General features: G+C 46.0%; 2 protein-coding genes across 3 annotated transcripts in view; both read right to left on the bottom strand.

Moving 5' to 3' along the window:
• Nucleotides 1-1,347, bottom strand: part of ATP6V0E1 (ATPase H+ transporting V0 subunit e1) — a 37,775-nt gene extending 36,428 nt beyond the window's left edge. Inside the window, exon 1 of the mRNA XM_029217909.1 lies at nt 1,169-1,347. Coding sequence (XP_029073742.1) covers nt 1,169-1,272 — 104 coding nt within the window. The 5' untranslated portion in view covers nt 1,273-1,347. The remainder of the gene's footprint in view (nt 1-1,168) is intronic.
• Nucleotides 1,348-8,945: 7,598 nt separating this feature from the next.
• RPL26L1 (ribosomal protein L26 like 1) lies at nt 8,946-17,353 on the bottom strand. Of its 2 annotated transcripts, none has more exons than XM_029219220.1 (4): nt 17,301-17,353; nt 16,795-16,971; nt 10,077-10,217; nt 8,946-9,314 (listed from the first exon to the last, which is right to left on the bottom strand). In XM_029219220.1, exons 2-4 carry the CDS (start codon nt 16,960-16,962, stop codon nt 9,186-9,188), a joined length of 438 nt encoding a protein of 145 aa, XP_029075053.1. In that variant the 5' UTR covers nt 16,963-16,971; nt 17,301-17,353; the 3' UTR covers nt 8,946-9,185. The 2 variants fall into 2 exon arrangements, with proteins under 2 accessions (XP_029075053.1, XP_029075054.1); XM_029219221.1 differs by having other exon boundaries at nt 17,297-17,333.
• Nucleotides 17,354-23,821: the final 6,468 nt, after the last annotated feature.

Below are 23,821 nucleotides of genomic sequence, written 5' to 3'. Positions count from 1 at the left end.
ATGCTAGGGGTGGGGTGGGGAAGAGGAACCTAATACAGTGAAATGACAGAAATTCATCCACCATTTTTCCTTTTTAAACAAATTATGATTTACTTGTAAGCTCGATGGAAGTAACAGGTCTAACACAGTTTATTCCAGAGAGCAAAAGGGGTTCAGGTCACAAAACATTAAGGAAGTAATAGCATTTTCTTTCCTTTAATAAAGGCAATAGATTTATCCACTCAGTAACTCTTTACTGAATGTCTACTCTGCATGCAGAGCACTGTGAAGCCACCAATTCGTTTCAAAGAATAAAACAAGAGATGGTGTTCCCCCAAATCTGTGACTTCAGTCTAAGTTTCACCCCACATGATCTTGCTGCTGAGAAAAAAATGACTAAAAGGCAAAGAGGAACCAGAAAGAGGGTGTTCCAAAGCCCCTTTGAAGATAAGACTCTGTTTCATACTACGATAAAAAAAAAGTTTACTTACAAAAGAGATAAAGCTCTAACAAAGAAGTCTGGGGGAAAAAAGTCTTTCTTAACCAATCATTCTAAGAGCTTGTTACACTCACATACAAGGGCTGGAGAGCCCTTGGAAAGGTATGACGCAGGGGTTTCTAAACAATACCTCCGACTCTTTGATAATTAATCTCGCTCTAGATCAAGCCCCAGCTAGATCCTGGCGCCCACTAGATGGAAGGCCTGGGCTCAACGTTGTCGCACAAGCTTGTCCTCTGCAACTGCGACAGCCTGTGAGGCAGAGAGATCAATTTCTGTTTTATTTATTTGATCCGTTCCTTTAAAGTTTACGCAAACGAGGCCTCATTTGGGTGGACGGCAGGGCTAAAGGGGCGACAGACGTCTAGGGACGAACCCCAACTTCTCCTTGAGTCGGTATAAACCCATTTCCGACTGCACCCTCCCCACACAGAGGCGTGATGAGAAAAAATTCCCCTACAACGCCTTCCCAAGGAGGGTCCGCCGGAAGTCACCCTCCTCACGTTCAGGCCGGGAGACACTGAGGCTGCTGCGATAAGGAAGTCGAGGGGCTGCACGGGGGTCGGGGCCTGCCTGGAGGGCAGGATCACCCGGGCAAGGTCTCCGACCGGTGCGGAATCGCCCCCTCCCCCGCCCGGCTCTGCGGGTCCTCACCGCGCGTCCCTCCCCAGGCAGGCCTGGCGCACTTACCCCCGGTTGGGACCCTTAGGGATGAACCAGGGCACCAGGAAGCCGACGAAGCCCCAGAACACGCTCATCACGATGAGAGGCACGGTGAGGCCCGTATACGCCATAGTTGCTGCGGGAGGTGCCAGCCCCTGCCCCGCCGCCTCACTGTGGTCCCACCCGGAAGTGTCAACACCGGCCGCGTGACCTGCGCGCGCAAAGACCCGCCTCCCGCACCCCCACGTGACCTCGCGCCGGACTCCGCCCCGCCGGGGACCGGGAGACAGAGCCCCGCCCTCCCCCGGCCGGTCTTGGGGCTCCTGCTCCTTGGAGGGACATCAGTCACCCCAGAGCCCCAGAGGTAGGGGTAAGTCACCAGGGGCTCAGCAAAGTTTTCTGATACGAAGGTGACCCTTTTAAGAAAAGAGTGTAGGTATTTACAGCTTTATCTTATGCAACAAACATATAAAGAACTTAATAGTAAGTTTCTGTTCAGAATTCCTGTGTGCCAGGCACTGGGCCATGAGCTTTAAGTGCTTGAGTTTATTTTAAACACCTCACGACAGCCTATGAAGTCGTTTTCATTATTATCCCCACCTTGCTGTTGAAGAAACTGAGGCCCAGGGAGGAGGTTAAGGATCTTGGCCAGAGTCACATAGCTACTAAGTGGCGGAGCCAGGATTTAACCTTTGACGGTGTGATTTTCAAGCCCAGTGCTCTTAGCTACTTAGCTACTGAATGACTTGTGCACTGTGCCAAGTTTGGGGGTTACAGAAATCAAACAGACACCGCCTCCTCTCAGGGAGTTCACAGGCTGGTGAGATGGACTTGTGAGCAGGCCACTGGGTAGAGTGGACCATAGTGCACAACTTTTCCATCCCAGCCAGTCCTGAGCTGAGCCTTGAAAGAGGAGTAGAAATTAGCCAGAGTAGTAAGGAGAAGGTAACATGGAGTTTCAAATGCTTGCCAAGGATTTTCACATATGTTCATTGGAGGATGTGACAACCTTGGAACAGAGGAACCCAGTTCTCAGAGAGGTTGACAGAGCTCTCAGGCAGAAGCAAGATGGAAAGCAAATCTATAAACCAATCCAATGTGCTTTACCCTGGACCATGTTTTCCCAGCAATAGTCACATTTCCTTACCTGGAATTGCCTCCTGATTTCTTTCTTCATTCAACTAGAATGGATTCCTGGATTAAATGAGAAATTGGACCAAAGATCTTTAATATCTCTTGAAACACGATTCCAAGCCTTTACCTGAAGGACAAGGCAGGAAACTAGTTGGTCTCCTTCGTGCTCATCCTGCCCCCCGCAACAACTCAGTCTCAACAGAAATTCTGTTGTCCTTAAGTTCCAGTCCAGGCATCACCTTCACCAAGACCTATTTTCATTCTGTTATTGCATGTCTTGTGGCCTTCTACTTGTTTGTGTGTATAAATTAACCAACCCTCTACTAGAGGGCAAACTCCTTGATTATGGGCACTGTTTAACTGATCTTTGTTCCTTAGAAGCACTTTATACATAGAATGTGCTCAATAAACACTTGTACAACTGAATTGAATAGTTAAGAAAGGGTGAAAATCAGCCAGAACTAAATTAGAGAAAAAAGTTTGCTCTTTCTTCCCATTTCTTTTTTTAAAAACTTATTTCTAATCGTGGCAAAATAAATATACATAACATAAAACTTAACCTTCTTTACCATTTTTAAGTGTACAGTCCAATAGTGTTAAGTATTCACACTGTTGTGCACCTGATCTCCAGAACATTTTCATACCCACTAAACAAATCCCCATTCTCTCCTTCCCCCGCCCCTGGCAACCACCATCCTACTTTCTGTTTCTCTAAGCTTGACTACTCAAGATACCTGATATAAGTGGGATCATAGAACATTTGTCTTTTTGTGACTGGCTTATTTCACTTAGCATAATGTCCTCTAGATTCATCCATGTTGTAGCATGTATCAGAATTTCCATCCTTTTTAAGGCTGAATAATATTCAACTGTATGTATATACCACGTTTTGTTTCTCCATTCATCCGTGGTTGGACAGTTGGGTTGCTTCCACTTTTTTGGCTATTGTAAATTTTTTTCCCCTTTTAAAAATAAATGCGGATGTTTTTAAGTTGATCTTGGTAAGTCTAACTTTTGCCTTGCCTTCTTGGCAGCCTCTCTGAGAAGCAGATGTTGGGGAGCACAGGGATGTGGCTGTTCAGACACCAGTTCTGTCGAAATCTGTTTCAGCCTCTGTGAAAGAGAAAAATCTTTAATCTTGGTATTATATTTGTGGGCTAGTATTGGCCAATAGCTCCCTCTATCAGTCAGTCTGTCCAAAACATTTTATCACATGTTCCAAGTGAAAACTGTGGAGAAGGCCAGGAACTAGGATTCAGTGACCCTCTGAATGAAGAAATATTCTCTGCTTTCAAGGCATTTAAAGTCTCCTGCAGGAAATAAACCAGACTTTGGGCAGCGGTCCCAGGACTGCTGGGGAGTCTCCGAGACTCTCCCAGGGGGTCCACCAAGTCCTCTCTTTTCTAACTACCAATCTGTGTGAGGTTGAATTTTCTTCCTTTGCTTCCTTTTCTTCCAAAACATCATATTGCAACAGACTGAATGCAGAAGCATTGTAAGAATCCATTTGCCTTCTACTAAACCAGACATTAAGGAATTTTGCAAAAATGTAACACAATGTCACTCTTTTTGCAACATTTTTTTGTTTTGTATTGGAAAAGATAGCTATTTTCCTTAAAAATGTTATTTCTGTTAACATGTTTTGGGTTTATTATTATTTTTTAATGATTTAAAAATCTTAAAATTTTAATGTCTAACATGGTAAATTATATCGATAGATATAACCCTCATAAATAAGGTCTTTGGGTCCTCAATAATTTTTAAATTAGAGGAAAATTCTCGGAGGCAACTTCAGTAGGATGAAATAAACAAGAGTGGATTATAAAACACTACAAGGCAAACCCCAAGGAACCCTAAACAGGCATGCAGGGTTACAAAGCCACGGAGTCATAAAGCTCCTTTCCAAGTTGACTGAGAACGTTGGAAGTTAGTGGAGAAGCTGAAATTCCAGCATAATTCACTACTTGTTTGCTCTGCACGTAGGTAGGGAACGCACACTGCCGGCAGACACCACTGATAATTGCAGCTACCATTTCTCGATGGCCACGTGCCAGTCATTAAACAAGGTACTTTGAATTACCTGTCTCATTCAGTGCTCACAACACCTAATATAGATGTTATTAAATCCACTTTACAGGGCTTCCCTGGTGGCGCAGTGGTTGAGAGTCCGCCTGCCGATCCAGAGGACGTGGGTTCGTGCCCCGGTCCGGGAAGATCCCACAGTAACTTGCCCAAAGTCTAGCTGTTTTAAGTGACAAAACTGGCATCTGAATGTAGGTCTTCGTAGCTCCTGTTCTTCCCACTAAGCCATGCTACCTCTCCTATTTCAAATAGTAAGTCAACCAAAACAAAACACAAAAAACCCTTAAATTATACATTACTTAACAAGATAGAGACATCTAAGGCCTAAGAGGAGACCTTTAAAAACCTGTTGCAGAATTCGCCGCCCTCCTACTGGGGGTAGGCTAGGATGTGGTTGATTTAATTATTTCTGATGGACAAAGAATATTTATTACTGGTGCATGTTTATATTTTAATTATGGTGTTCAGGCAATACATCAACCTCATATAGTTATTTAAATTTGGATGACCTGCTGTTCTCATGAAGACTTCTTTACGGATCAAACTTTGAGTAAAAACCCAATCATATATGCACAGAATATTTCTAGAAGGATATAAAAGACTGGAAACAGTGACTGCTTCTGGGGAGAACTTAGTGACTGAGAGTCAGCGTGACAAGGAAACTTACCTTTTTTTTTTTTTGGCCATGCTGAGCGGCTTGTGGGATCTTAGTCTTAGTTCCCCAACCATCCCTGACCAAGGATTGAACCCATGCCCCCTGCAATGGAAGTACGAAGTCCTAACCACTGGACCACCAGGGAATTCCCAGGAAACTTACTTTTCACTGTATACCTTTTGTACCTTTTTTTTTTTTTTAATTTATTTTTGGCTGCACTGGGGCTCTGTTGCTGAGTGCAGGCCTTTTCCAGTTGCAGCGAGCGGGGGCTACTCTTCGTTGCGGTGCGCAAGCATCTCATTGCCATGGCTTCTCCTGCTGCAGAGCATGGGCTCTAGGCACGTTGGCTTCAGTAGTGGTGGCTTGTGGGCTCTAGCGCGCAGGCTCAGCAGTTGTGGCGCACGGGCCTAGTTGCTCCGCGGCATGTGGGATCTTCCCGGACCAGGGCTCGAACCCGTGTCCCCTGCATTGGCAGGCGGATTCTTAACCACTGTGCCACCAGGGAAGCCCGTTTTGTACCTTTTTATGTTGTACTATATACATAAGTATTACTTCTTTAAAAAAAAAAAAAAAAAACTAATTTAAAAGAACAATGAACAAAGACCCAAGCTATTACCAGATTGGAACTGCTCTAAGTCTGTAGCATCAGCAGAGTATGAAGGACTCTTGGTTAGTACAGTTCTGCCGGGTTCCCAGAAGATTTGGTTACTTATTTGCCTACCCAACTCACATGGAAACCTCTGTAGCTGAACATCTCAACCCAAGTGCACTATGAAAGCAGACATTCAGAATCAGTTATGTGAAGTTTAAAAGTTTGGAGTCTTCCCAAAATAGCACAAGGGGATTCACTCAAGTAAATGGACATCTGCAAATTTGATGAAAAGGTCAGTAGGAAACTGCTTAATTCAAACTCATTCCAGGAAACATGCTAAAACCCCCCAGGCCAAAACCTTGATAAGCAGGCCCACCCAGCTGGCATTCTGCAGTCCCCATTTCCTGCAGCAGCCCAAACACCATATTGCTGCCTTTAAACCCTCTTTGTTCAAGAACCAGCATTTTATCCAAACTCCCTGGAAAAAAACTTTCCCCTCTGCTCCTTCAGACAAACACACTGCCAATCTCCTCAGAAAGACAATAGCTAACATTTGCTGAGTTCTCTGTGCTTTACACGCAGTATCTCAAGTAGTAAGTCTGACAACTCTGTGAAGTAGGTACTCTTCTCTTCCTTTCTTTCCCTGTCTTTCTTTTTTCTTTCCTCTTTCTCCTTCCTTCCTTCCTTCCTTCCTTCTTTCTTCTTAATAAATTTACTTATTTTTGGCTGCGTTGGGCCTTCGTTGCTGCACACCGTCTTTCTTTAGTTGCGGCAAGCGGGGGCTACTCTTCATTGCAGTGCACGGACTTCTCATTGCAGTGGCTTCTCTTGCTGCGGAGCACAGGCTCTAGGCGCGCAGGCTTCAGTAGTTGTGGCACACGGGCTCAGTAGTTGTGGCGCATGGGCTTAGTTGCGCCACAGCATGTGGGATCTTCCCAGACCAGGGCTCAAACCCATGTCCCCTACGTTGGCAGGCAGATTCTTAACCACTGCGCCACCAGTGGAAGTCCCAGAGGTAGGTACTCTTCATCTCCATTTTATAAATGACAAACCTGAGGCCCAGAGAGGTTTGGCCATTTGCCCAGGGTCACACACAGCTAGAAGCTGACTAAGCTGGGATTAGAGCTCTCAGTTGATGTCAAATTCCCACTCTTGATCATGCACTATTATTCACATGGCTGATGATAAAAAGCCTGGTGTGACTTGGGGGAGATTACAGCTCTCAAAGCTCTTATCACTTGTATTGAACAAACTTGCTGAAAAGAAACCAAATATAACTCTTAGGAAATATAATTTAAGTTTCATGGTGAGCGTAATGGCTGGAGCCTAGGGCCCAGACCAGGCATCGGAAGATGTCATCCTACTACAAATATAATCGAGTTTGAAATCTGACTTTTACGCAAATTTGGGGCCCTGAAACATGTGTTGTTCGAGAATGAAGACAAAACCTCAAATCAGAAAAATAAACCACAGCCCTTGCTGGTTGACCTACTTGTTATGCTCCCTAGACATACGGTTCAGTGTGCTAACATAGCCACCATGTTTTGGGCACCTGCTCTATTTTATGTGCTGTGTGTATGTATACATCCTAATCCACAATTTCCCAAATTTACCTAGTCATAAGCATCATACAAGGGCCATGTGAAAAAAACAGATGCACACGAGACCTGAAGAGTTCTCTCTTCAGACGTACTGTATCACAGAATCTCCAGGCAAGAGGTGGAGACTATTTTAGCAACCACCCACGTGACTCCTAAAATCAGGGGTATCTGATGGACTGCTACTTTAATTTTCAGCCTTGAAGGTCAGCATTTCCAGCTTCTTACATAGACTAGAGAAACAGAGGGTCACAAAAATGGCTGTCTGAAGACCACAGCAGGACTTGAATCAAGATCCGTCTGGCTACGGAGCCAGTATCATTCCGCCTACTCTTAAATCAATGCCACAGTCAGAGCGTGCATATTGAGTTCTGTGGTTTGTGCTCTTAGCAATCTTTTGTGAAAAATCATTCCTTCTTTGAGTGCAAAGTGAATGTCAGAACTTGAAATAGAAGTTAATTGAACAATAATAGCGATATTAGGATTTATACACTCCCACTATCAAAGTGTGCTCAGAAATAGCCCATTTGATCATGGCATTTTATTTCTGCATTTAACATAAGAAAGGAAGGCAATGAAGGTATTACCATCTATTTACTACTGAGAAAATGGAAGCTCAGAGATGAGCTGTTTGCTCAAAGGCCTTTGACTGTCCAGTGGTAGAGCTGGGATTGGAGCTTGACCACTGGTGACAATGCTTTTCCCACTAAGCACTAATGCTTTTACTGCTACAGACACGTAAATTCTTCTCTGTTCCATATAAGTGTGTAGGCTCTTGTCAGACTCCAGTGAAGGGCTGACTTAAGAGCAGGAGGAACACCAGAGGCAGATGGCTGTGGGAGGTGAATGTCCTCTGATGCACCGAGGCCTGGGTTCAAATCCCAGCTCTATCTCTTAGGCTCTCTGGGATTTGGACAATTAACCTCAACTCATTTTCTTCACCAGTCAAAATGGGAAATAACTGATTCAATCAACATTTATTAAGAAACACCAGAGTGTCAGATAAATCCTGTGTTACTAGCGAGCCATAAAAGGCTGTTTAATGCATTAATCAATAGATTATTTATCCCAGGGGCAAGGGAGGATTTTAGATGTGGCTCTGAAGCTAATCTTAAAGAACGACTAGAAGTTAGACCTGGAGTCTAAAACTCAGATGCCACTGGGGGTAGACAACAGGGTACCCAGGCTCCACACAACCGATGCTGTGCAGGATCAGGGCCTCATGCAGCTAGATGAAGCACAAGATCTGGATTTCTCTGTGATCTCATAAGTTTTAAATGTTGGAAATTAATTTTAAATTATGAAAACAATAGAAGGACAAGCAAAATCTATTTGTAAACCAAGTCTTGCCTGTAGACTGTCAGTTTTCTGAGTTAACCTCGGGAAAGAGGAGGGCATTTCAGTCACATGGAAATAGCACTAGCAAGGTCAAGACTTCGGCAGGGCAGCTGGGTCAGTGAGCTGCATGCCCTTGGGTTTGGTTGGGGTGTGAGGGAGAGGAAGCTGGCCAGAGAGCAGACTGGCAGGCCTGAGTGTGAGTGCTGAGCAGCACTGCCCTCTGTGCGTGCCAGTTCACAGCCGGACCTACACCGAGTGGGACAACCTCTGCCTCAGGGACCAGAGCCCTGTCCTGTCTGCCCCATCGGCGTGAGGGTCCAGGCAGGAGCAGGGCTGTCTTAACCTCACTGCTGCTATATTTTGCTGCCCTGTAGATTAAGCATGTGAAAGACTGGCAGTGGGGAATTGAAAGTAAGATGGATTTTATCTAAAAGGCAATAAATATGTTTTGGAACAAGAAAACGTGTCCAATTTTTATTCATAAAATTATTAATCGAAACAGCAAAAGTAGATATACAGAGCCACATATCAATAACGAAATAGGAAGGAAATGAAACGTTCCAGAGACACCTGGAAAAGTTTCAAAGGAATACACACCAGGCAAAAGAATCTACAGGTAAACCGTGGTTGCACAAAAGGTTATATTCATTCCTGCATTTTCTCAATAAGTTCTTCCTTATATTTGCCTTTCTCTTTTCCAACTTGTCGAGATTTGGCTTTGCGTTCAAGAATTTTTTTCCGATCTTTGTCCAGTTTTAGCCTGGTGATAACCACCTGTTAGCATGAGAGAACAAACAGATATTGAAATTTTTTTTTTTTTTTTAAAGGAGAAAGGACTTATAACCACAATTAATCTTATACAGCAGATCTTCCCTCGACAACAGTAGCTTGGGTTCCTTCTTCTGCTACCCAATGCCCAGCTCCTAACGCTTGAGGCTCTAGAAGACCATTTAGATAATTTAGTGGTACGAAGTGTCATTTAGCTTGTGAAACATTATACTACCCACATGGATGGTTTGTCTATCCATGTCGGCAGTATAATTTGCCCTTGGCTGGCAAAATGCATTGTTTTAAAAATACCTGCATTCCCACCAGCTGCTGGGCAATACAGAGATCATAAAGATGAGTGAGACCCAACCATTCTGCCCTTAAGGATCTGAAACTCTGGAGGAGAGGCCCTACAATACAACGTATAAAATGGGAGGTTAAAGGAGGAACAGCATATTCCACCAGGTGGGTGTGAGGGCCAAAGGAAGAGGTGTTCTCTCTTCTCCCTCTGGACACTCTCTAGTGGGAAAGTGATGCCTGGAACACTCTTGCTACCAGCTTGCAGACGGGGCCTTCACCAAGGATGACAAAACAGACAGGGAAAGGAACTGGATCCCTCGTGATATCACTAAGCCAGTGAACCAACCAAGCCTTCCTCCCAGGGAAGTCCTTACCATGGCCGCCTGTGCAGAAAGTACCAACAGCCAACAACTCTAGTAGGAATGCTATGCTACACGCCCACTACCACTGCGCAGTCCCAGGCCATACCTTGCTTGGGTGAATGCCCACGTGGACAGTTGTGCCATTAGCCTTCTCACGCTGCACCCGCTCGATGTAGATGACATATTTCTTTCTGTACACCTGGACTACCTTGCCAATTTGCTGACCTTTGTAGTGTCCTCGAACCACCTGAGAGAAAATACAAAAGAGAATTCTCCCCATTTCTAATGCTTGAACATCATAGTGAGGAAACTAATTATCAGCAACACACAGGCTAAAAATAGAACTTTTTGTATTCAGTCAAATTTTGATTAAATCAAAATCAGCTGGGGTTTTTTTTTTTGGTATAAATCTGCTTTGTATTATTCTAAGTCAGGTGGAAATTCTTTGCCTGTATTTTTTTCTTCTCTTACCTGAACAAAACATTCCTTGAACTAAGATGGTCATCACATGACTAGTCCTGAGAGTAAAAAAATATAATCGCTGTACATCTAAAACTAATACACATTAGGGACTTCCCTGGTGGTCCAGTGGTTAAGGATCCACCTGCCAGTGCAGGGGACATGGGTTTGATCCCTGGTCCGGGAAGATCCCACATGCCGTGGAGCAACTAAGCCTGTGCACCATAACTACTAAGCCCACATGCCACAACTACTGAACTCCCTGCGCTCTAGGGCCCGTGTGCCACAACTACTGAAGCCCATGCGTCTAGAGCCTATGATCCACAACAAGAGAAGCCACCACAATGAGAAGCCCGTGCACTGCAACGAAGAGTAGCCCCCGCTCGCCGCAACTAGAGAAAGCCCACGCACAGCTATGAAGATCCAGCGCAGCCAAAAATAAATATTAAAAATAAATAAAACTAATATGTGTTATACATCAATTATAGCTCAATTTTTTACAAAAAGTAAAATAAAAAGAATATATAATCACTCTCAAGATCTAAACAGAGAATGGTTAAAGAAATTATACTTAGTAACTGAATCACTTTGCTGTACACCAGAAACTAACACAACATTGTAAATCAACTATACTTCAATTAAAAAAAAAATTATATTGAGATTCTCAGGCAACCATCTAAAACCCATGTTTTCAAAAAACAATTTATGACCAAGGAAAATGCTCAAGACATGACCTTTAGAGAAAAAAGAATACAAGGCTATATATATAGTCTGAATCTTATGTGTATATGCTTCATATATGTATATGGCATGTAACATGAGATGAAGATATATCCAAATGTCAATAATGGTTGCCATTAGGAAGGAAGGAGAATTACTGATGACTATTTTTTAACTTATGTTCTTCTAAATTTCAAGATTTCTACAATTAATACAAATATTTTATAGTCAGAAAAAAAAAACGTTAAATTAAAATCTTGTGGGCTATTTTTGCAACTAAAAATCAGCTCATGCTCCAATTCTATTCAAAAACTAACTAGATTATGGTTTCCCTAAAGGCAGGAGCCTATTAAACAGTAGCCATATAAGCACAGAGGAAATACCACATGTAAAGAATTGGCAAATCTCAATACTCCTAAAATGTCTACCTATATTGTTCAGCTTACTCACCAAGGTGATTTTCAGGTTGAAAAGACAACAGCCATGCATGCCTCACTGAAGATCCACCACAGTCTACGTGACCAGAGACCCTCACATGGAGAAAGTAGGTGAAAAAGCCCCTATTAAGTATCATCCTGATTGAAGAAAGGTGTTAATAAAAGGAGTCAAAGGGACACCCGTGATAAAGAGCAGTGGACAAACGCTAGACCCAGAGAGGAGGGAGACAGGATAAGACTCAATCGACTGTGGAAAGGTGAGGGAGAAGAGGCGAGGATGACATCCAGAGTCTGGCTGGGCAACTGGATGGATGGATGTGCCTTTCCCGGAGGCATGGAACATGAAAATTCCATACACAGCGGGAAGGCCAACTGGGCTGGTGACAAAAACCTGCGAGTCATCCAAAGAGATGGCAACTCAAAGCTTGATTTTACTTAGGGAGCTGGTGGTACAGGAATGTAGAAATCTAAGAAAAGCCAACATTTTGGAAGAGCTTACGAAAGAGACTGAAGTGGCCAGGAAGAATGGCAAACCAGGAAGTGTGGTGTTAGAGTAGCCAAGACAAGAAGGTCAAATGCCCTAGGATGGTCAACTACTGGAAGGATAAAGTAACAGATGACAACAAGCTGGTCACTGGTGGTCATGGCTACAGTGCTTTCGGTGGAGCAGTGGGATGGAAGCCGTTACGATAAGGCAACGAGTTCACCGGAGGTGAGAAGACGAAGGTGAAAAAAGACTGACCCAAGGAGCTTGGATCTGAAGAGGATGAGAGAGAGGACACATGTTCAACGTGAATGGGAAGTTAAGGGATAATTTTCTATTTTTAAAGAGGGGGAAACATGAATATGTTTAAATGCTGATGAGAAGGAGCAAGTATGGAGGAAGAGGTAAAGGAAACTGCAGAGAAGGGGGATAATGGATAGAAGGATCTCAAGAGGGCAGTAAGAGAGTGGTGGATGTCACATGCAGTGGCAGCAGGATAGCTTACACAGAAACAGGGATTTCTCTTTCACTGTAACAGGAGAGAATGAAGATGGGAGGGGTGCAACTGCAGGTAAGCCAGAGGGTGCGGAGCCGGAAGTTGTGCAAGATCCTGGACAATAGTTCGAATTTCCTCTGTAAAACAGGAGGCATAGTCAACTGCTCAGAGAAAGAGGTAGGTGAGACTTAGAAGATCCCAAGAGAGAAAAGGCAGTTTTAACAAACCTAGCTGGGATGATTTTATTCTCCTGGTCAGAGAAGTGCTTACCCAGTATGGCCTTTGGAGTTAAGAGACCTGGATTCCTGGCTCAGACACTCATTTTCTATATTATTCTTTATTACTTTACCTGAGTTTCATTTTCTTCATATCTAAAAAAGAAACCATTCATAACCCCACAGGCATTAAAAAAACGGCAGCTCCTTCTCCCCTGCCCTCCTTCTCCCTTTTTTTTTTTTTTACACATTTAAAAAAAAATTATTTATTTAATTTATTTATCTTTGGCTGTGTTGGGTCTTCGTTGCTGCGCACCATCTTTCTCTAGTTGCGGCGAGCGGGAGCTACTCTTCGTTGCGGTGCACGGGCTTCCTATTGTAGTGGCCTCTCTTGTTTCGGAGCACGGGCTCTAGGCGCATGGGCTTCAGTAGTTGTGACACGTGGGCTCAGTAGTTGTGGCTCGCGGGCTCTAGAGCACAGGCTCAGTAGTTGTGGTACATGGGCTTAGTTGCTCCGTGGCATGTGGGATCTTCCCGGACCAGGGCTCGAACCCATGTCCCCTGTGTTGGCAGGTGGATTCTTAACCACTTTACCACCTGGGAAGCTCCTGCCCTCCTTTTCTTTATCTCATCTTCCAATTCCAACCCGTCAACAGCTTTCATCCATTCAATAAATATTGATTGTGCCCCTGTTGTGTGCCAGGCTCTGCACTGAGGTCAGGTAACAAAAAAGAAGAGTTCTCTGGCCTCACAGAGCTTAGTCTGATGGGTAGTAGGCAGCTGAGAGGTAAACATGCAAATATATAATCCTAACTGGGACAGGGCACATGGGAAGATACTGAGATGATAAAAAATGGTCTACGTCATATTAGGGTGACGCTACATCGTTTTACATCTGCCAAAACTCACCTGTGCATTTCACTGTATGTAAATTATGCCTCAGTTTTTTTAAAAAAAAAGATCTCAAATTGTGTTCATTGCTATGAAAAAAGAATAAAGGATGCTATACTGAAATACTGAGTAAAGTATCTGGGAAGGCTTTTCTGAGGAACTGACATTAATATAAGACCTGCAAAAGGAGGAGTTAGCCAGGTAAAGGGGAGAAGAGCACTCCAGGCAGAGGGAGCATTCTGGACAAAGACGCAGAGGGAGAAAAGATTTAGGTGCATTTAAGGACCTGAAAGGACCAATGTGTTTGAAGTACAGAGCATGTGGGGGATAATAAGATGAGATGAGGTCAGAGAATTAGACCTGGACTGGCTCACGCAGGGCCTTGGCAGAGATTTAGATTTTACAGTCAGCACATCAAGCACCACTGATAGGTTTTAAGCAGGATCTGATTTGCAAACAATGCCACTCTGTGGAGAGTGGACTACAGTAACAGTGGAAGCGACAGATGCTTTGGAATAAAATGGAAATATAAAGAAGTGGTCAGATTCAAGAGGTATTTTGGAGGTAAAATCAACAAGACTTAGTGATAGATTAGAAGAGAGGGGTTAGGGAAAGTTAATAATAATTTAAAGGTTTATGATATACCTAAGTGGGGAGATAGAAGTGTCACTTACTGAGGTGTGAAAGATGGGACGAGAATCAGATTTTAGAGGCAGTGGGAATGTCAGGATCTCATGCATAAGAAGCTTGAGATGTCTGTGAGATATCCAAATACAGATGTTCAGCAGGCAGTTAGATCTACAGCTCTGTGGTTAGAAAAGTAGTTTGGACTGGGATGTAAAAGAGGAAGGTGTTAGCACAGAGCAGACATTTAAAACTTTAGGAATAAATATTACCACTTCGGTAGACCATGTAGGCCAGCCAATGGAAGACCAGGTGCAGGCCCTGTGACAAACTCCAGCATTTAGGGACCAGGCAGAGGAGAAATAGCCAGCAAAGGAGTCTGGGAAGTTGCAAGTAAATTGTGAGCCTGAAGTGTCACAGAAGCTAAAAAGAGAAGCTATTTCAAGAAGTAAGGTGGTGCAACCTATGCCAAATGCTGCTGAAAAAGTCAAGGACAGGGCTTCCCTGGTGGTTAAGAATCCGCCTGCCAATGCAGGGGACACGGGTTCGAGCCCTGGTCCGGGAAGATCCCACATGCCGCAGAGCAACTAAGGCCGTGCGCCACAACTGCTGAGCCTGCACTCTAGGGCCCGTGAGCCACAACTACTGAGCTCGCGTGCTACAACTACTGAAGCCCACGCACCGAGAGCCTGTGCTCCGCAACAAGAGAAGCCACGGCAATGAGAAGCCCGTGCACCACAATGAAGAGTAGCCCCCGCTCGCCGCAACTAGAGAAAGCCCACGCACAGCAACAAAGACTCAACGCAGCCAGAAAAAAAACAAAAACAAAAGTCAACGACAGTGAGACCAAGATGTGACCGCTGAATTTAGTCATAAAGAGGTTGGTGGGGACTTCCCTGGTGGCACAGTGGTTAAGAATCTGCCTGCCAATTCAGGGGACACGGGTTCAAGCCCTGGTCCGGAAAGATCCCACATGCTGTGGAACTAAGCCCATGCTCCACAACTACTGAGCCTGCACTCTACACCCCGCGAGCCGCAACTAGTGAGCCCATGTGCCACAACTACTGAAGCCCACGCGCCTAGAGCCCATGCCCCACAACAAGAGAAGCCCACGCACCGCAAGAAAGAGAAAGCCCCACGCAGCAACAAAGACCCAATGCAGCCATGAGTAAATACATACATACATAAATACATAAATAAATAAATAAGAGGTTATTGGTGATCTCAGCCAAAAGCAGTTTCTATAAAGTAAAGAATCCAGATTTTCCAGGTCTCTTGCAAAACTGAAGAATCTGACAACAACTGAACGTAACTGAAGAGTCTTCATTTCCCTAGCGCAGCAATGGGCTGAGGGTATATGACCATCTCCCTTCAAAGAGCCCACTTCCTTTAATTTGCCTAACTAGACCCTAGAGGCATTTGCAATCCCCCCCATTCTAGAACATGCCTGATGGGAAGGATCCAGGAGAGAAGAGGTTGAACCATACTTCTGAATTATTTTTTTCTATGCTATTCCTGTCACAATCTCAGCCTAACTTATCCCCTGCTTCCAGTCCTTTCCTCCTCAAAGCTTCAGAGTCCCAGTGCCTTAGGTGATCCACCAAATCCCTTACTTCATTCTCTAAAACAATGGTTCTCAACTGGGGGAGGGTGGCAGGGGTGCATTTTGCTCCCCAGAGACACTGGGCAATACCTGGAAATATTTCTGCTTGTCATAACTATGAGGAGGTGCTACTGGCATCTAGTGGGGAGAGACCAGGGATGCTGCTAAACACCCTACAGTGCACAGGAGAGCTCAGCACAACGAAGACTTATCCAGCCCAAGAAGTCAATAGTGCTGAGGTTTTAAGAGGGGCCTGTAGATCTTGTGCACTGTTAGTGTTCTAGGGAACACTGCCTGGTAAGTGCTCAATAAATATTCCCTCAAGGAATGAGCATAGCCCCTGTCTGTTGTGCTCACCCTCACTTCCCCTCTCTACCACACATCTTAATTCTATGCTCCAGTCACAGAGAACAGAGGGCTTATACTTCCTCACATGGGCCGGACTCTCACAATTTCAGGCCTCTGACTTGCTGCTGCTTCTCCATTCTCCCTGCCAAGTCCAGCACCATCAAGTGCCCAGCTTCCACTAAACTCAATGATAACAAGACCTTACTCTCATTGCAAAACATTCCCCTGCAAAGTCTGGTTCAAACAGCCACCCTGGGTAACGCCTGGCAAACTAGCAGCCTCCGCAGACAAAATAAGAAAACAAGAGTTTTGCTTGGTTGGGACAGTATATTTCTCAAATTATTATTATTAAAGAATTGAGTTGGAATGCTCTAAATTAGGCTGGACAGGCGCTCTCTGGTGACTCTGGGCCCCATCTCCGGTCTAACACATCTGCAGGGTCACTTTACCTGCCAGTCCTCCACGTCCAAGCACACTCGACGTTCTCAGGCAAAGGCGGCGCCCGAGCGCCACGCAGCTGGGTAACTAGAGCCCGGAGGACACATACCTGGACCTCGTCGTCCTTGCGGATGGGCATGGAGCGAACGTTGTATTTCTGCCGCAGCTCCTTGGAGAGTGGAGACGACATGATCTTCCTGCGCACGTGGGAGGGGGCATTGAAGTGACGTTTGCGGTTTTTGCTGCGGTCCGAGGTCACGAAGGGGTTGAACTTCATGGTGACGGTCTGCAAAGAAAGGCAAGGGAGAGAGCGAAGGGACGCTCAATGGGGTACCGGGGCATTCTCTGCATCCGGGACACTTCTCCCATCCCTGCGCAAGGGCTCTAGGGAGGTGGCCTCGGAAGAAGGCGACTGAAGGAAAACGAAGGATGTGAGGGGTCTCGGTGTTACACAAAGCAAAGCGTGCGTGGGGAGCACATGCTTGACTAAACGGAGCTGGGCCGAAGGTGGCACTGGGACCTTGAGGCTAACTGAGGGAGGAGGGCTCGGACTGCACGGTTGGGGGTCACGCAGAGACACCTCCAGGGAGGCAGGCGGCCCCTGCACTCACCTACCTGGCGACCGCAGGTTTCAGACCCTGGGCGCGCAAGGCCGGAAGTGAGGCTTCCTTGCCGCGCAAGCGCAGAAAGAAAGCAATGCTCCATTCCTATCGGAACGAAACTGAATAGCGCCCCCTCCGGCATGGGGTGGGATCGCAGTGCCTCGTTTTCGGGGGCCACGGGAGCGCTAGGCGGCTCCGGGAGTCACGGCTGGAACCCGGTGACTTCGTGCCGCTGGGGAGAAGGGGCACTTTTGTAGGGCCTGCAATAAAGGCTTGTTGATGTTCTTTTAATAGGTACATTATCAGTAGTCTCTCTCCTACCCCGAACTCTTTGCCCCTGTTACCCTCCGCAGAGGTCGTCTAGGCGTATGGTAGGGGTGATTTAACATCATGATTTAACATTGCTGTAAATGCAATCGGCTAACTTGCTTCTTCAAAATCACCGAGGAGCCTGTTCAAAATGCAGATTTTTGTGTTCCACCACAGCCCTGAAAAATCAGACAGCGTTAGGTCGGGATCTGGGTCTCTGAATTTAGAGCAAGCACTTCCCCTCACCAAAGATTTTGAGGCGCACTCAAGTTTGAGCGTCATTACAAACCAACCACTTGACTTTGCAAAACTTCACCCCAGGGCTTCCCTGGTGGCGCAGTGGTTGAGAGTCCGCCTGCCGATGTAGGGGACACGGGTTCGTGCCCCCGTCCAGGAAGATCCCACATGACGCAGAGCGGCTGGGCCCGTGAGCCATGGCCGCTGAGCCTGCGCGTCCGGAGCCTGTGCTCCGCAACGGGAGAGGCCACAACAGTGAGAGGCCCGCGTACAAAACAAACAAATTTCACCCCAGTCTTCTAGCCCTTTTTAGAAGAGCTGGAGTTGCAGTGAGACCTGAACCCAAGTGCCTCTTCACGTTGCTGGACCTTGGCTCCTTATCTGTGAAATGGGGATGATCTTAAGTAGATGACTCATAGAGTTGTTACGAGGACTAAATGAGTTAATCCGTTTCTTGTGTTTAGAACAGTGTCTGGCGCATAGCGCTCAATTACAGCCACCTATTATTCCTAAAGAGAGCGGAGGCCTTGCTCCAGGACAGCCCTAAGGACAGGCCTCACCAGAGTCAGACTATTGCCATTAACTCCCAATGACGCAAACTGTAAGCTTTCCGTGTTTGATGTAAACACGTGCAATGCGCCATGCTAACTGAAGCTGTGCTCTCTCTCCCCTTTTAACTCCGTTGAGAGTCTTCTTTAAAAGCCCGCTAGGGCAGCCGGGATTCTGCAGACCAGCGCGCCTGCGGGTTTGTAGCTATTGCCCCGCCCCACTCATTCCGGCCCCGCCCACCCCGCCCTGCCCACCTTGTCCCCGCCTCGCCCCGCCTGGTGGTGCCCGAGCTCCGCCTCCCGTCTGGGGTAGGCAACCCAGTGTCGCCGGCACCACCCCTCTCGTCAGACTGAGAGTCCCTCTGCGCGGCCTCTGGGAATGAGAGGCCTCCAATCACGGCTCCGCTGTGCGGGAGACTCTCAGTGATTGGTTGAATGGATTCATTGAATGGATCGACTCATTCAATTCATATGTGTTGAGCGCCTACTTTGTACCAGACGCCAGATAGAGAGATAGCAGAGATGGGACTTCTCTGGCGGTCCAGTGGTTAAGACACCGTGCTTCCACTGCAGGGGACACGAGTTCGATGATCCCTGGTGGGGGAACTAAGTTCCCGCATGCCCGCGGTGGAGCCAAAAAAAAAAAAAAAAAAAGACTTGCCCGACTCAGGCAGGTCCCCTGTTCTCTCCCAGTTTACGGGTGTTCCCTAACATATGGTGATGAAATTATGAAATACCAGCATTTACTCATACTCATGATCAACAATGGCATCTGGCTTGATCTCTAGACTTGCTGGGTGCTGTTTAAGGTTTAATTCCAGATCCCCTGAGGTCAGTGTTGGAGCCCTCTGGCCTTCAGACTCAGGGAGGATGGCTACACCTGGGCTGTCTGCAGAAGCCAGGGTAGCAGCAGTAAGTGGGGTGAAATTTGTTGAGGCAATAGCAACTGAAAGACCACCCATTATAGGCTCCAAGAGTAAGGACGTGGGGGGAACAGTCATAAGAAAGGAAGATCTTAAATGTCCTCACCACACACACACACACAAAAGAAATGGTAATTATGTGAGGTGCTGGAAGTGATAACTAATGCTGTGGTAATCATGAGGCGGTATGTAAGTGTATCAAATCAACACGTTGCACACCTTAAACTTACAGAATATTATAGGTCAGTTATATCTCAATGAATCTGGGGCGGGGGAGAAAGGAAGTCACTTCTCATGGGCATGGCAGGGGCAGACGCCATTATGACCGAGTGCACATAGATGGTCATAGAGGGCTTCTCAGAGCAGCCCTCACAGTGTTCATCAGACCAAAGCCCCCTGATGAATTCATTCATTCATGCAGTCATTCATTCACTTGCTCACTGGCTCCTTCTCTGCTCATTCATTACTTCCCTATCACATTCATTAAGTCATTTACCCACACATTCATCCATTTGCTCATTAATTTATTCACCATTTATTTGGTACCTACGTGGAGCCACAGGTACAGGGCTAGATCAAAGAGATCTGGGGAGGAGTGAAGTCCCGTCCCTGCTCCCAAGGAGCACAGGGCCTCACTGGTGAGGGGCAGCCATGTGAGGGTAGATCATTACAACCCAAGATTATCAAGATTGTTCACTCTCAACCAGGGCAGTAAGGCTTTTCTTTACCCCTACCCTCTGCCCCCTGTGGCTCAACAGAATTAAGACAGCTACAAGGACATCGCCAGATAAGATGGTGAGAGAACCTCAGCCAGGGTTTCTGTCATTCTAATAAGGATTTAGTAGAATTGGCTACTATCCTGCTTCATGCCTACCTTGGAAACATGCACAGGGACTGGCGTAGAAGCCCCAGGGCCTAGCACAGTGCCGGGCTCAGAGGATAGGCCAGGAAAATATTTTTATGTCTCCAAGGCAGAGGGTGATGTGGTGGGAAAGTGTGAGAGCCCTGGATTCTGGCTGCCTGGGTTTGGATATCCACCACTTCCCGGCTCTGGAGCTTTTGGATAAGATATTTAGCCTCTTGGTCACTCACTTTCCTCATCTGTGAAATGGGAATAATGAGAGTACCCACCTCATCAGTTTGGTGTCAGGATTCAGTGAAACCTCAGCACAACGTCTGGCACAAAGTAAGCACTTAATACATGGTAGAAAGTATTTCTTTAAAAAAGAAAAAGTTTATTTATTTAAGCCACACTGCGCGGCTTGTGGGATCTCAGTTCCCTGACTAGGGATTGAACCCCGGGCCCTCGGCAAGGAAAGCACGGTGTCTTAACCGCTGGATCACCAGGGAATTCCCAGAAATTATTATTTCTTAAATGAGTGAATAATAATGGCTAGTTATATTAGGCTGAGCATTTTACTGTCACACATTGTGCTAACAGCTTTACGAACGTTACCTTATTTATTCTGCTAAACAACCCTTTAAATTGTCCCTGTTACAGGTGAGAAAAGAGATTCTGAATGAGATGGGAGCAGAGGCTGAATGTGACCCACCATGAGATATTCGATATGATTATTGTTATCTGGTGGCCAATAAGATAATGAGGCGATCCACTGTTATTAACATTGGAAGGCGTCCATTATGTGAGGAAAAAAGTAAACTACAAAATAATGTTAACAGCATGATCCGATTTTGTTTATGGAAAAATATCACTAAAACATTAACAACGATGATCCCTGATTAGTGGGATTATGGGTAACTTTAATTTTCCTTTTTAATTTTTCCCTTTTTGCTCTTGTCTGCCTTTCCTTCAGTGGAGCTATAAGCATGTATTATTTGTGTAATTAAAATCATATTGTAAGGGTTTTAAATTTTGGCTGAAGGAGATGCCCAATGTTCAACTTGGCTTTCTTTTGTAGGCTGTTTTGAATTTACTTTTTATTTTTAAATTTTATTTATTTATTTTTTTGCTGCGTTGGATCTTCGTTGCTGTGCGTGGGCTTTCTCTAGTTGCGGCGAGCGGGGGCTACTCTTCATTGCGGTGCACGGGCTTCTCATTGCAGTGGCTTCTCTTGTTGCGGAGCATGGGTTCTAGGCACGTGGGCTTCAGCAGTTGCGGCGCATGAGCTCAGCAGTTGTGGCTCGCAGGCTCAGTAGTTGTGGCGCATGGGCTTAGTTGCTCCGAGGCATGTGGGATCTTCCCGGACCAGGGATCGAACCCCTGTCCCCTGCATTGGCAGGCAGATTCTTAACCACTGCGCCACCAGGGAAGTCCTGCAGGCTGTTTAAAAGGAAGAAAACAGAAAACGACAGTACCCTCACTACTTTCAATTCCCACCCACCCCCCTTTTTTTGGGGGGGTAGGGGGGTCGGTTTAGCCTTTTGACAGAGATGACTGTGGCGAGTAAGCCGGAACCATACAATTCTCCATAACCCTGGAGTCAGGCGGACGTGGGTTTGAATTCCAGCTTCACCGCGTGCTAGCTCTGTGACTAAGTTACTTAAATCTCTGTTTTCTTCTTCCTAAAAACGAGGTAACAGCCACCTTGTAGGATTGCTGTGAGGATTAAAAAAGACAAGACCTGAACAAGCACTCCTTGCCTGGCACGTGGAGAATGCCTAACTCTCGGTAGCTATTACTACCAGAGTTGAGATAAAAATAAGTTATTTTGGTCAGAATAAAGTGCATGACCTCATCACCACAAAACTGACAGAAGACAGCTGCTGGGGGGCAGGGGAGGGTCGGGTCTTGGGTGAATGTTCTCCACACAGGCCCCCTCACATTTCTGGACTGCGACATCTATCTGCTGGAGCAGCTAAGGAAGCAGCTTCTTAAAAAGGGATCAGGACCGCCAGTGCCCTGGCACATTGAGAAAATGTGTACCTTTGTTTCGGGCAAGAACAAAATACAAATTTGTGACTTTTATTAGTTATAAAAACTATACAGCTGCCACTCATGAGCCGCACTGCCACACCCCACTTCTTCCCAAGGTTCACAGCCCCACCTCGACCCCAAGCAGTGTGAGCTCAGCACGTGAGGGTCGCTCCTCACCGAAGCACCTCTCCAACTTCACCTCTTCTGCAGCTGCAACACCTCCCCAGGAGAAGCCTTTTCTGCCTGAACCACCACAGCCCCCAAACCGTCACCTACACCTCTCTGGGTTTGCACCATGAGCCCTGATTGAGGAATCCTCTTGCACGAAAACACGATAGTCTGCACTTGGTTAGGTAATTGAAAGAACTGGTTCAAGGGAGAAATCATAAAAATGACACACATATACCTTAAAGGTTTTACATCAACTTAAAACACATTGGCCCAGGACTTCCCTGGTGGTCCAGCGGTCAAGACTGCGCTCCCAGTGTAACAGGGAAGAGCCAATTTTGACTCCATGTTGGATCTGTTTCTTTGACTTTAGGCTTTGCTTTTCGTTGCTTTTATTATAATCATACATAATGGCCTGCCTCAGGGAACCCTACCCACCTGTGAATGGCTGCAAGAAAGAAGAAACTAACACATCCCCTCCCGGAGGCCGGCCACTCCAGGAGATGTTTTGCAAGACTGATGGCCCTTTTACTTTACTTCCTCCTCGCCTCTCCCTCTCTCTGTACCTTCTTACTTTACTTCCCTCTCTGATTCTATAAAAGAAACTGGCATCCAGACCCCAGTAAGATGGTTTTTGGGGGGACTCTAGTCCACCATCTTTTCGGTCTGCTGGCTTTCTGAATAAAGTTGTATTCCTTGCCTTAACACGTTGTCTCCCTATTTATTGGCCTGTCGTGCGGCGAGCAGAGCGAGCTTGGACTCGGTAACACCTATGCAGGCGGCCCAGGTTCTATCCCTGGTCAGGAAACTAGATCCCGCATGCAGCAACAAAGATCCCTCGTGCTACAACGAAGACCGGTGCAGCCAAATAAATAAATAAATATTAAAAAAAAAAAAACCCAAAATCCCACATTAGCCCATCTTTTGACCCTGAGCAAGGCTTTTCATTGAGAAACCTCTGCTGGAGTTCTTCATCTTCCTTACATAAACTATGTCCTTACATAAACCAACCGCAGGGCTCCAGTTTCTCGTTTTCTTTAACATGGAGTGAGAACTTACTTTCAATGTGAATGCAGAATCCTCAAGGACTCCCCCACCCCAACTCTTTTCAGTTGCCTTATTCACATTGAATTCGTGGGGTTTTTGGGGGGGGTAGGGGCTGAGTATCCCCTGCAGTGGAAGCGCAGAGTCCTAACCACTGGACTGCCAGGGAATTCCCTGAATTCGGTAGCATTTTGAGGAGGGCGTGGCAACTCACCGTTATCAGGTCTCTCCAAAGTATTCAACTTAGTTTTACTAGACTCTTTGACTACCGGTGGGCATATGCTCTCCATCACTAGCTTTGAGTGTCACAGTAATTCAAGTATCGCACAGAACGTTAAAGAGAGAATGGGGAGGGTCAGTGAAGAGTTTCTCGCAGACTGGTTCGCTCTCACATTCATCTCTGACGTGTTTATTATCCACGTCCGTGGTG

The sequence above is a fragment of the Monodon monoceros genome, unplaced genomic scaffold (genome assembly GCF_005190385.1).
Source record: "Monodon monoceros isolate NGI ecotype Baffin Bay Population unplaced genomic scaffold, NGI_Narwhal_1 Super_Scaffold_12, whole genome shotgun sequence".
Classification (NCBI taxonomy): Eukaryota; Metazoa; Chordata; class Mammalia; order Artiodactyla; family Monodontidae; genus Monodon; species Monodon monoceros.
This window is presented reverse-complemented; position numbering and strand designations above follow the sequence as displayed.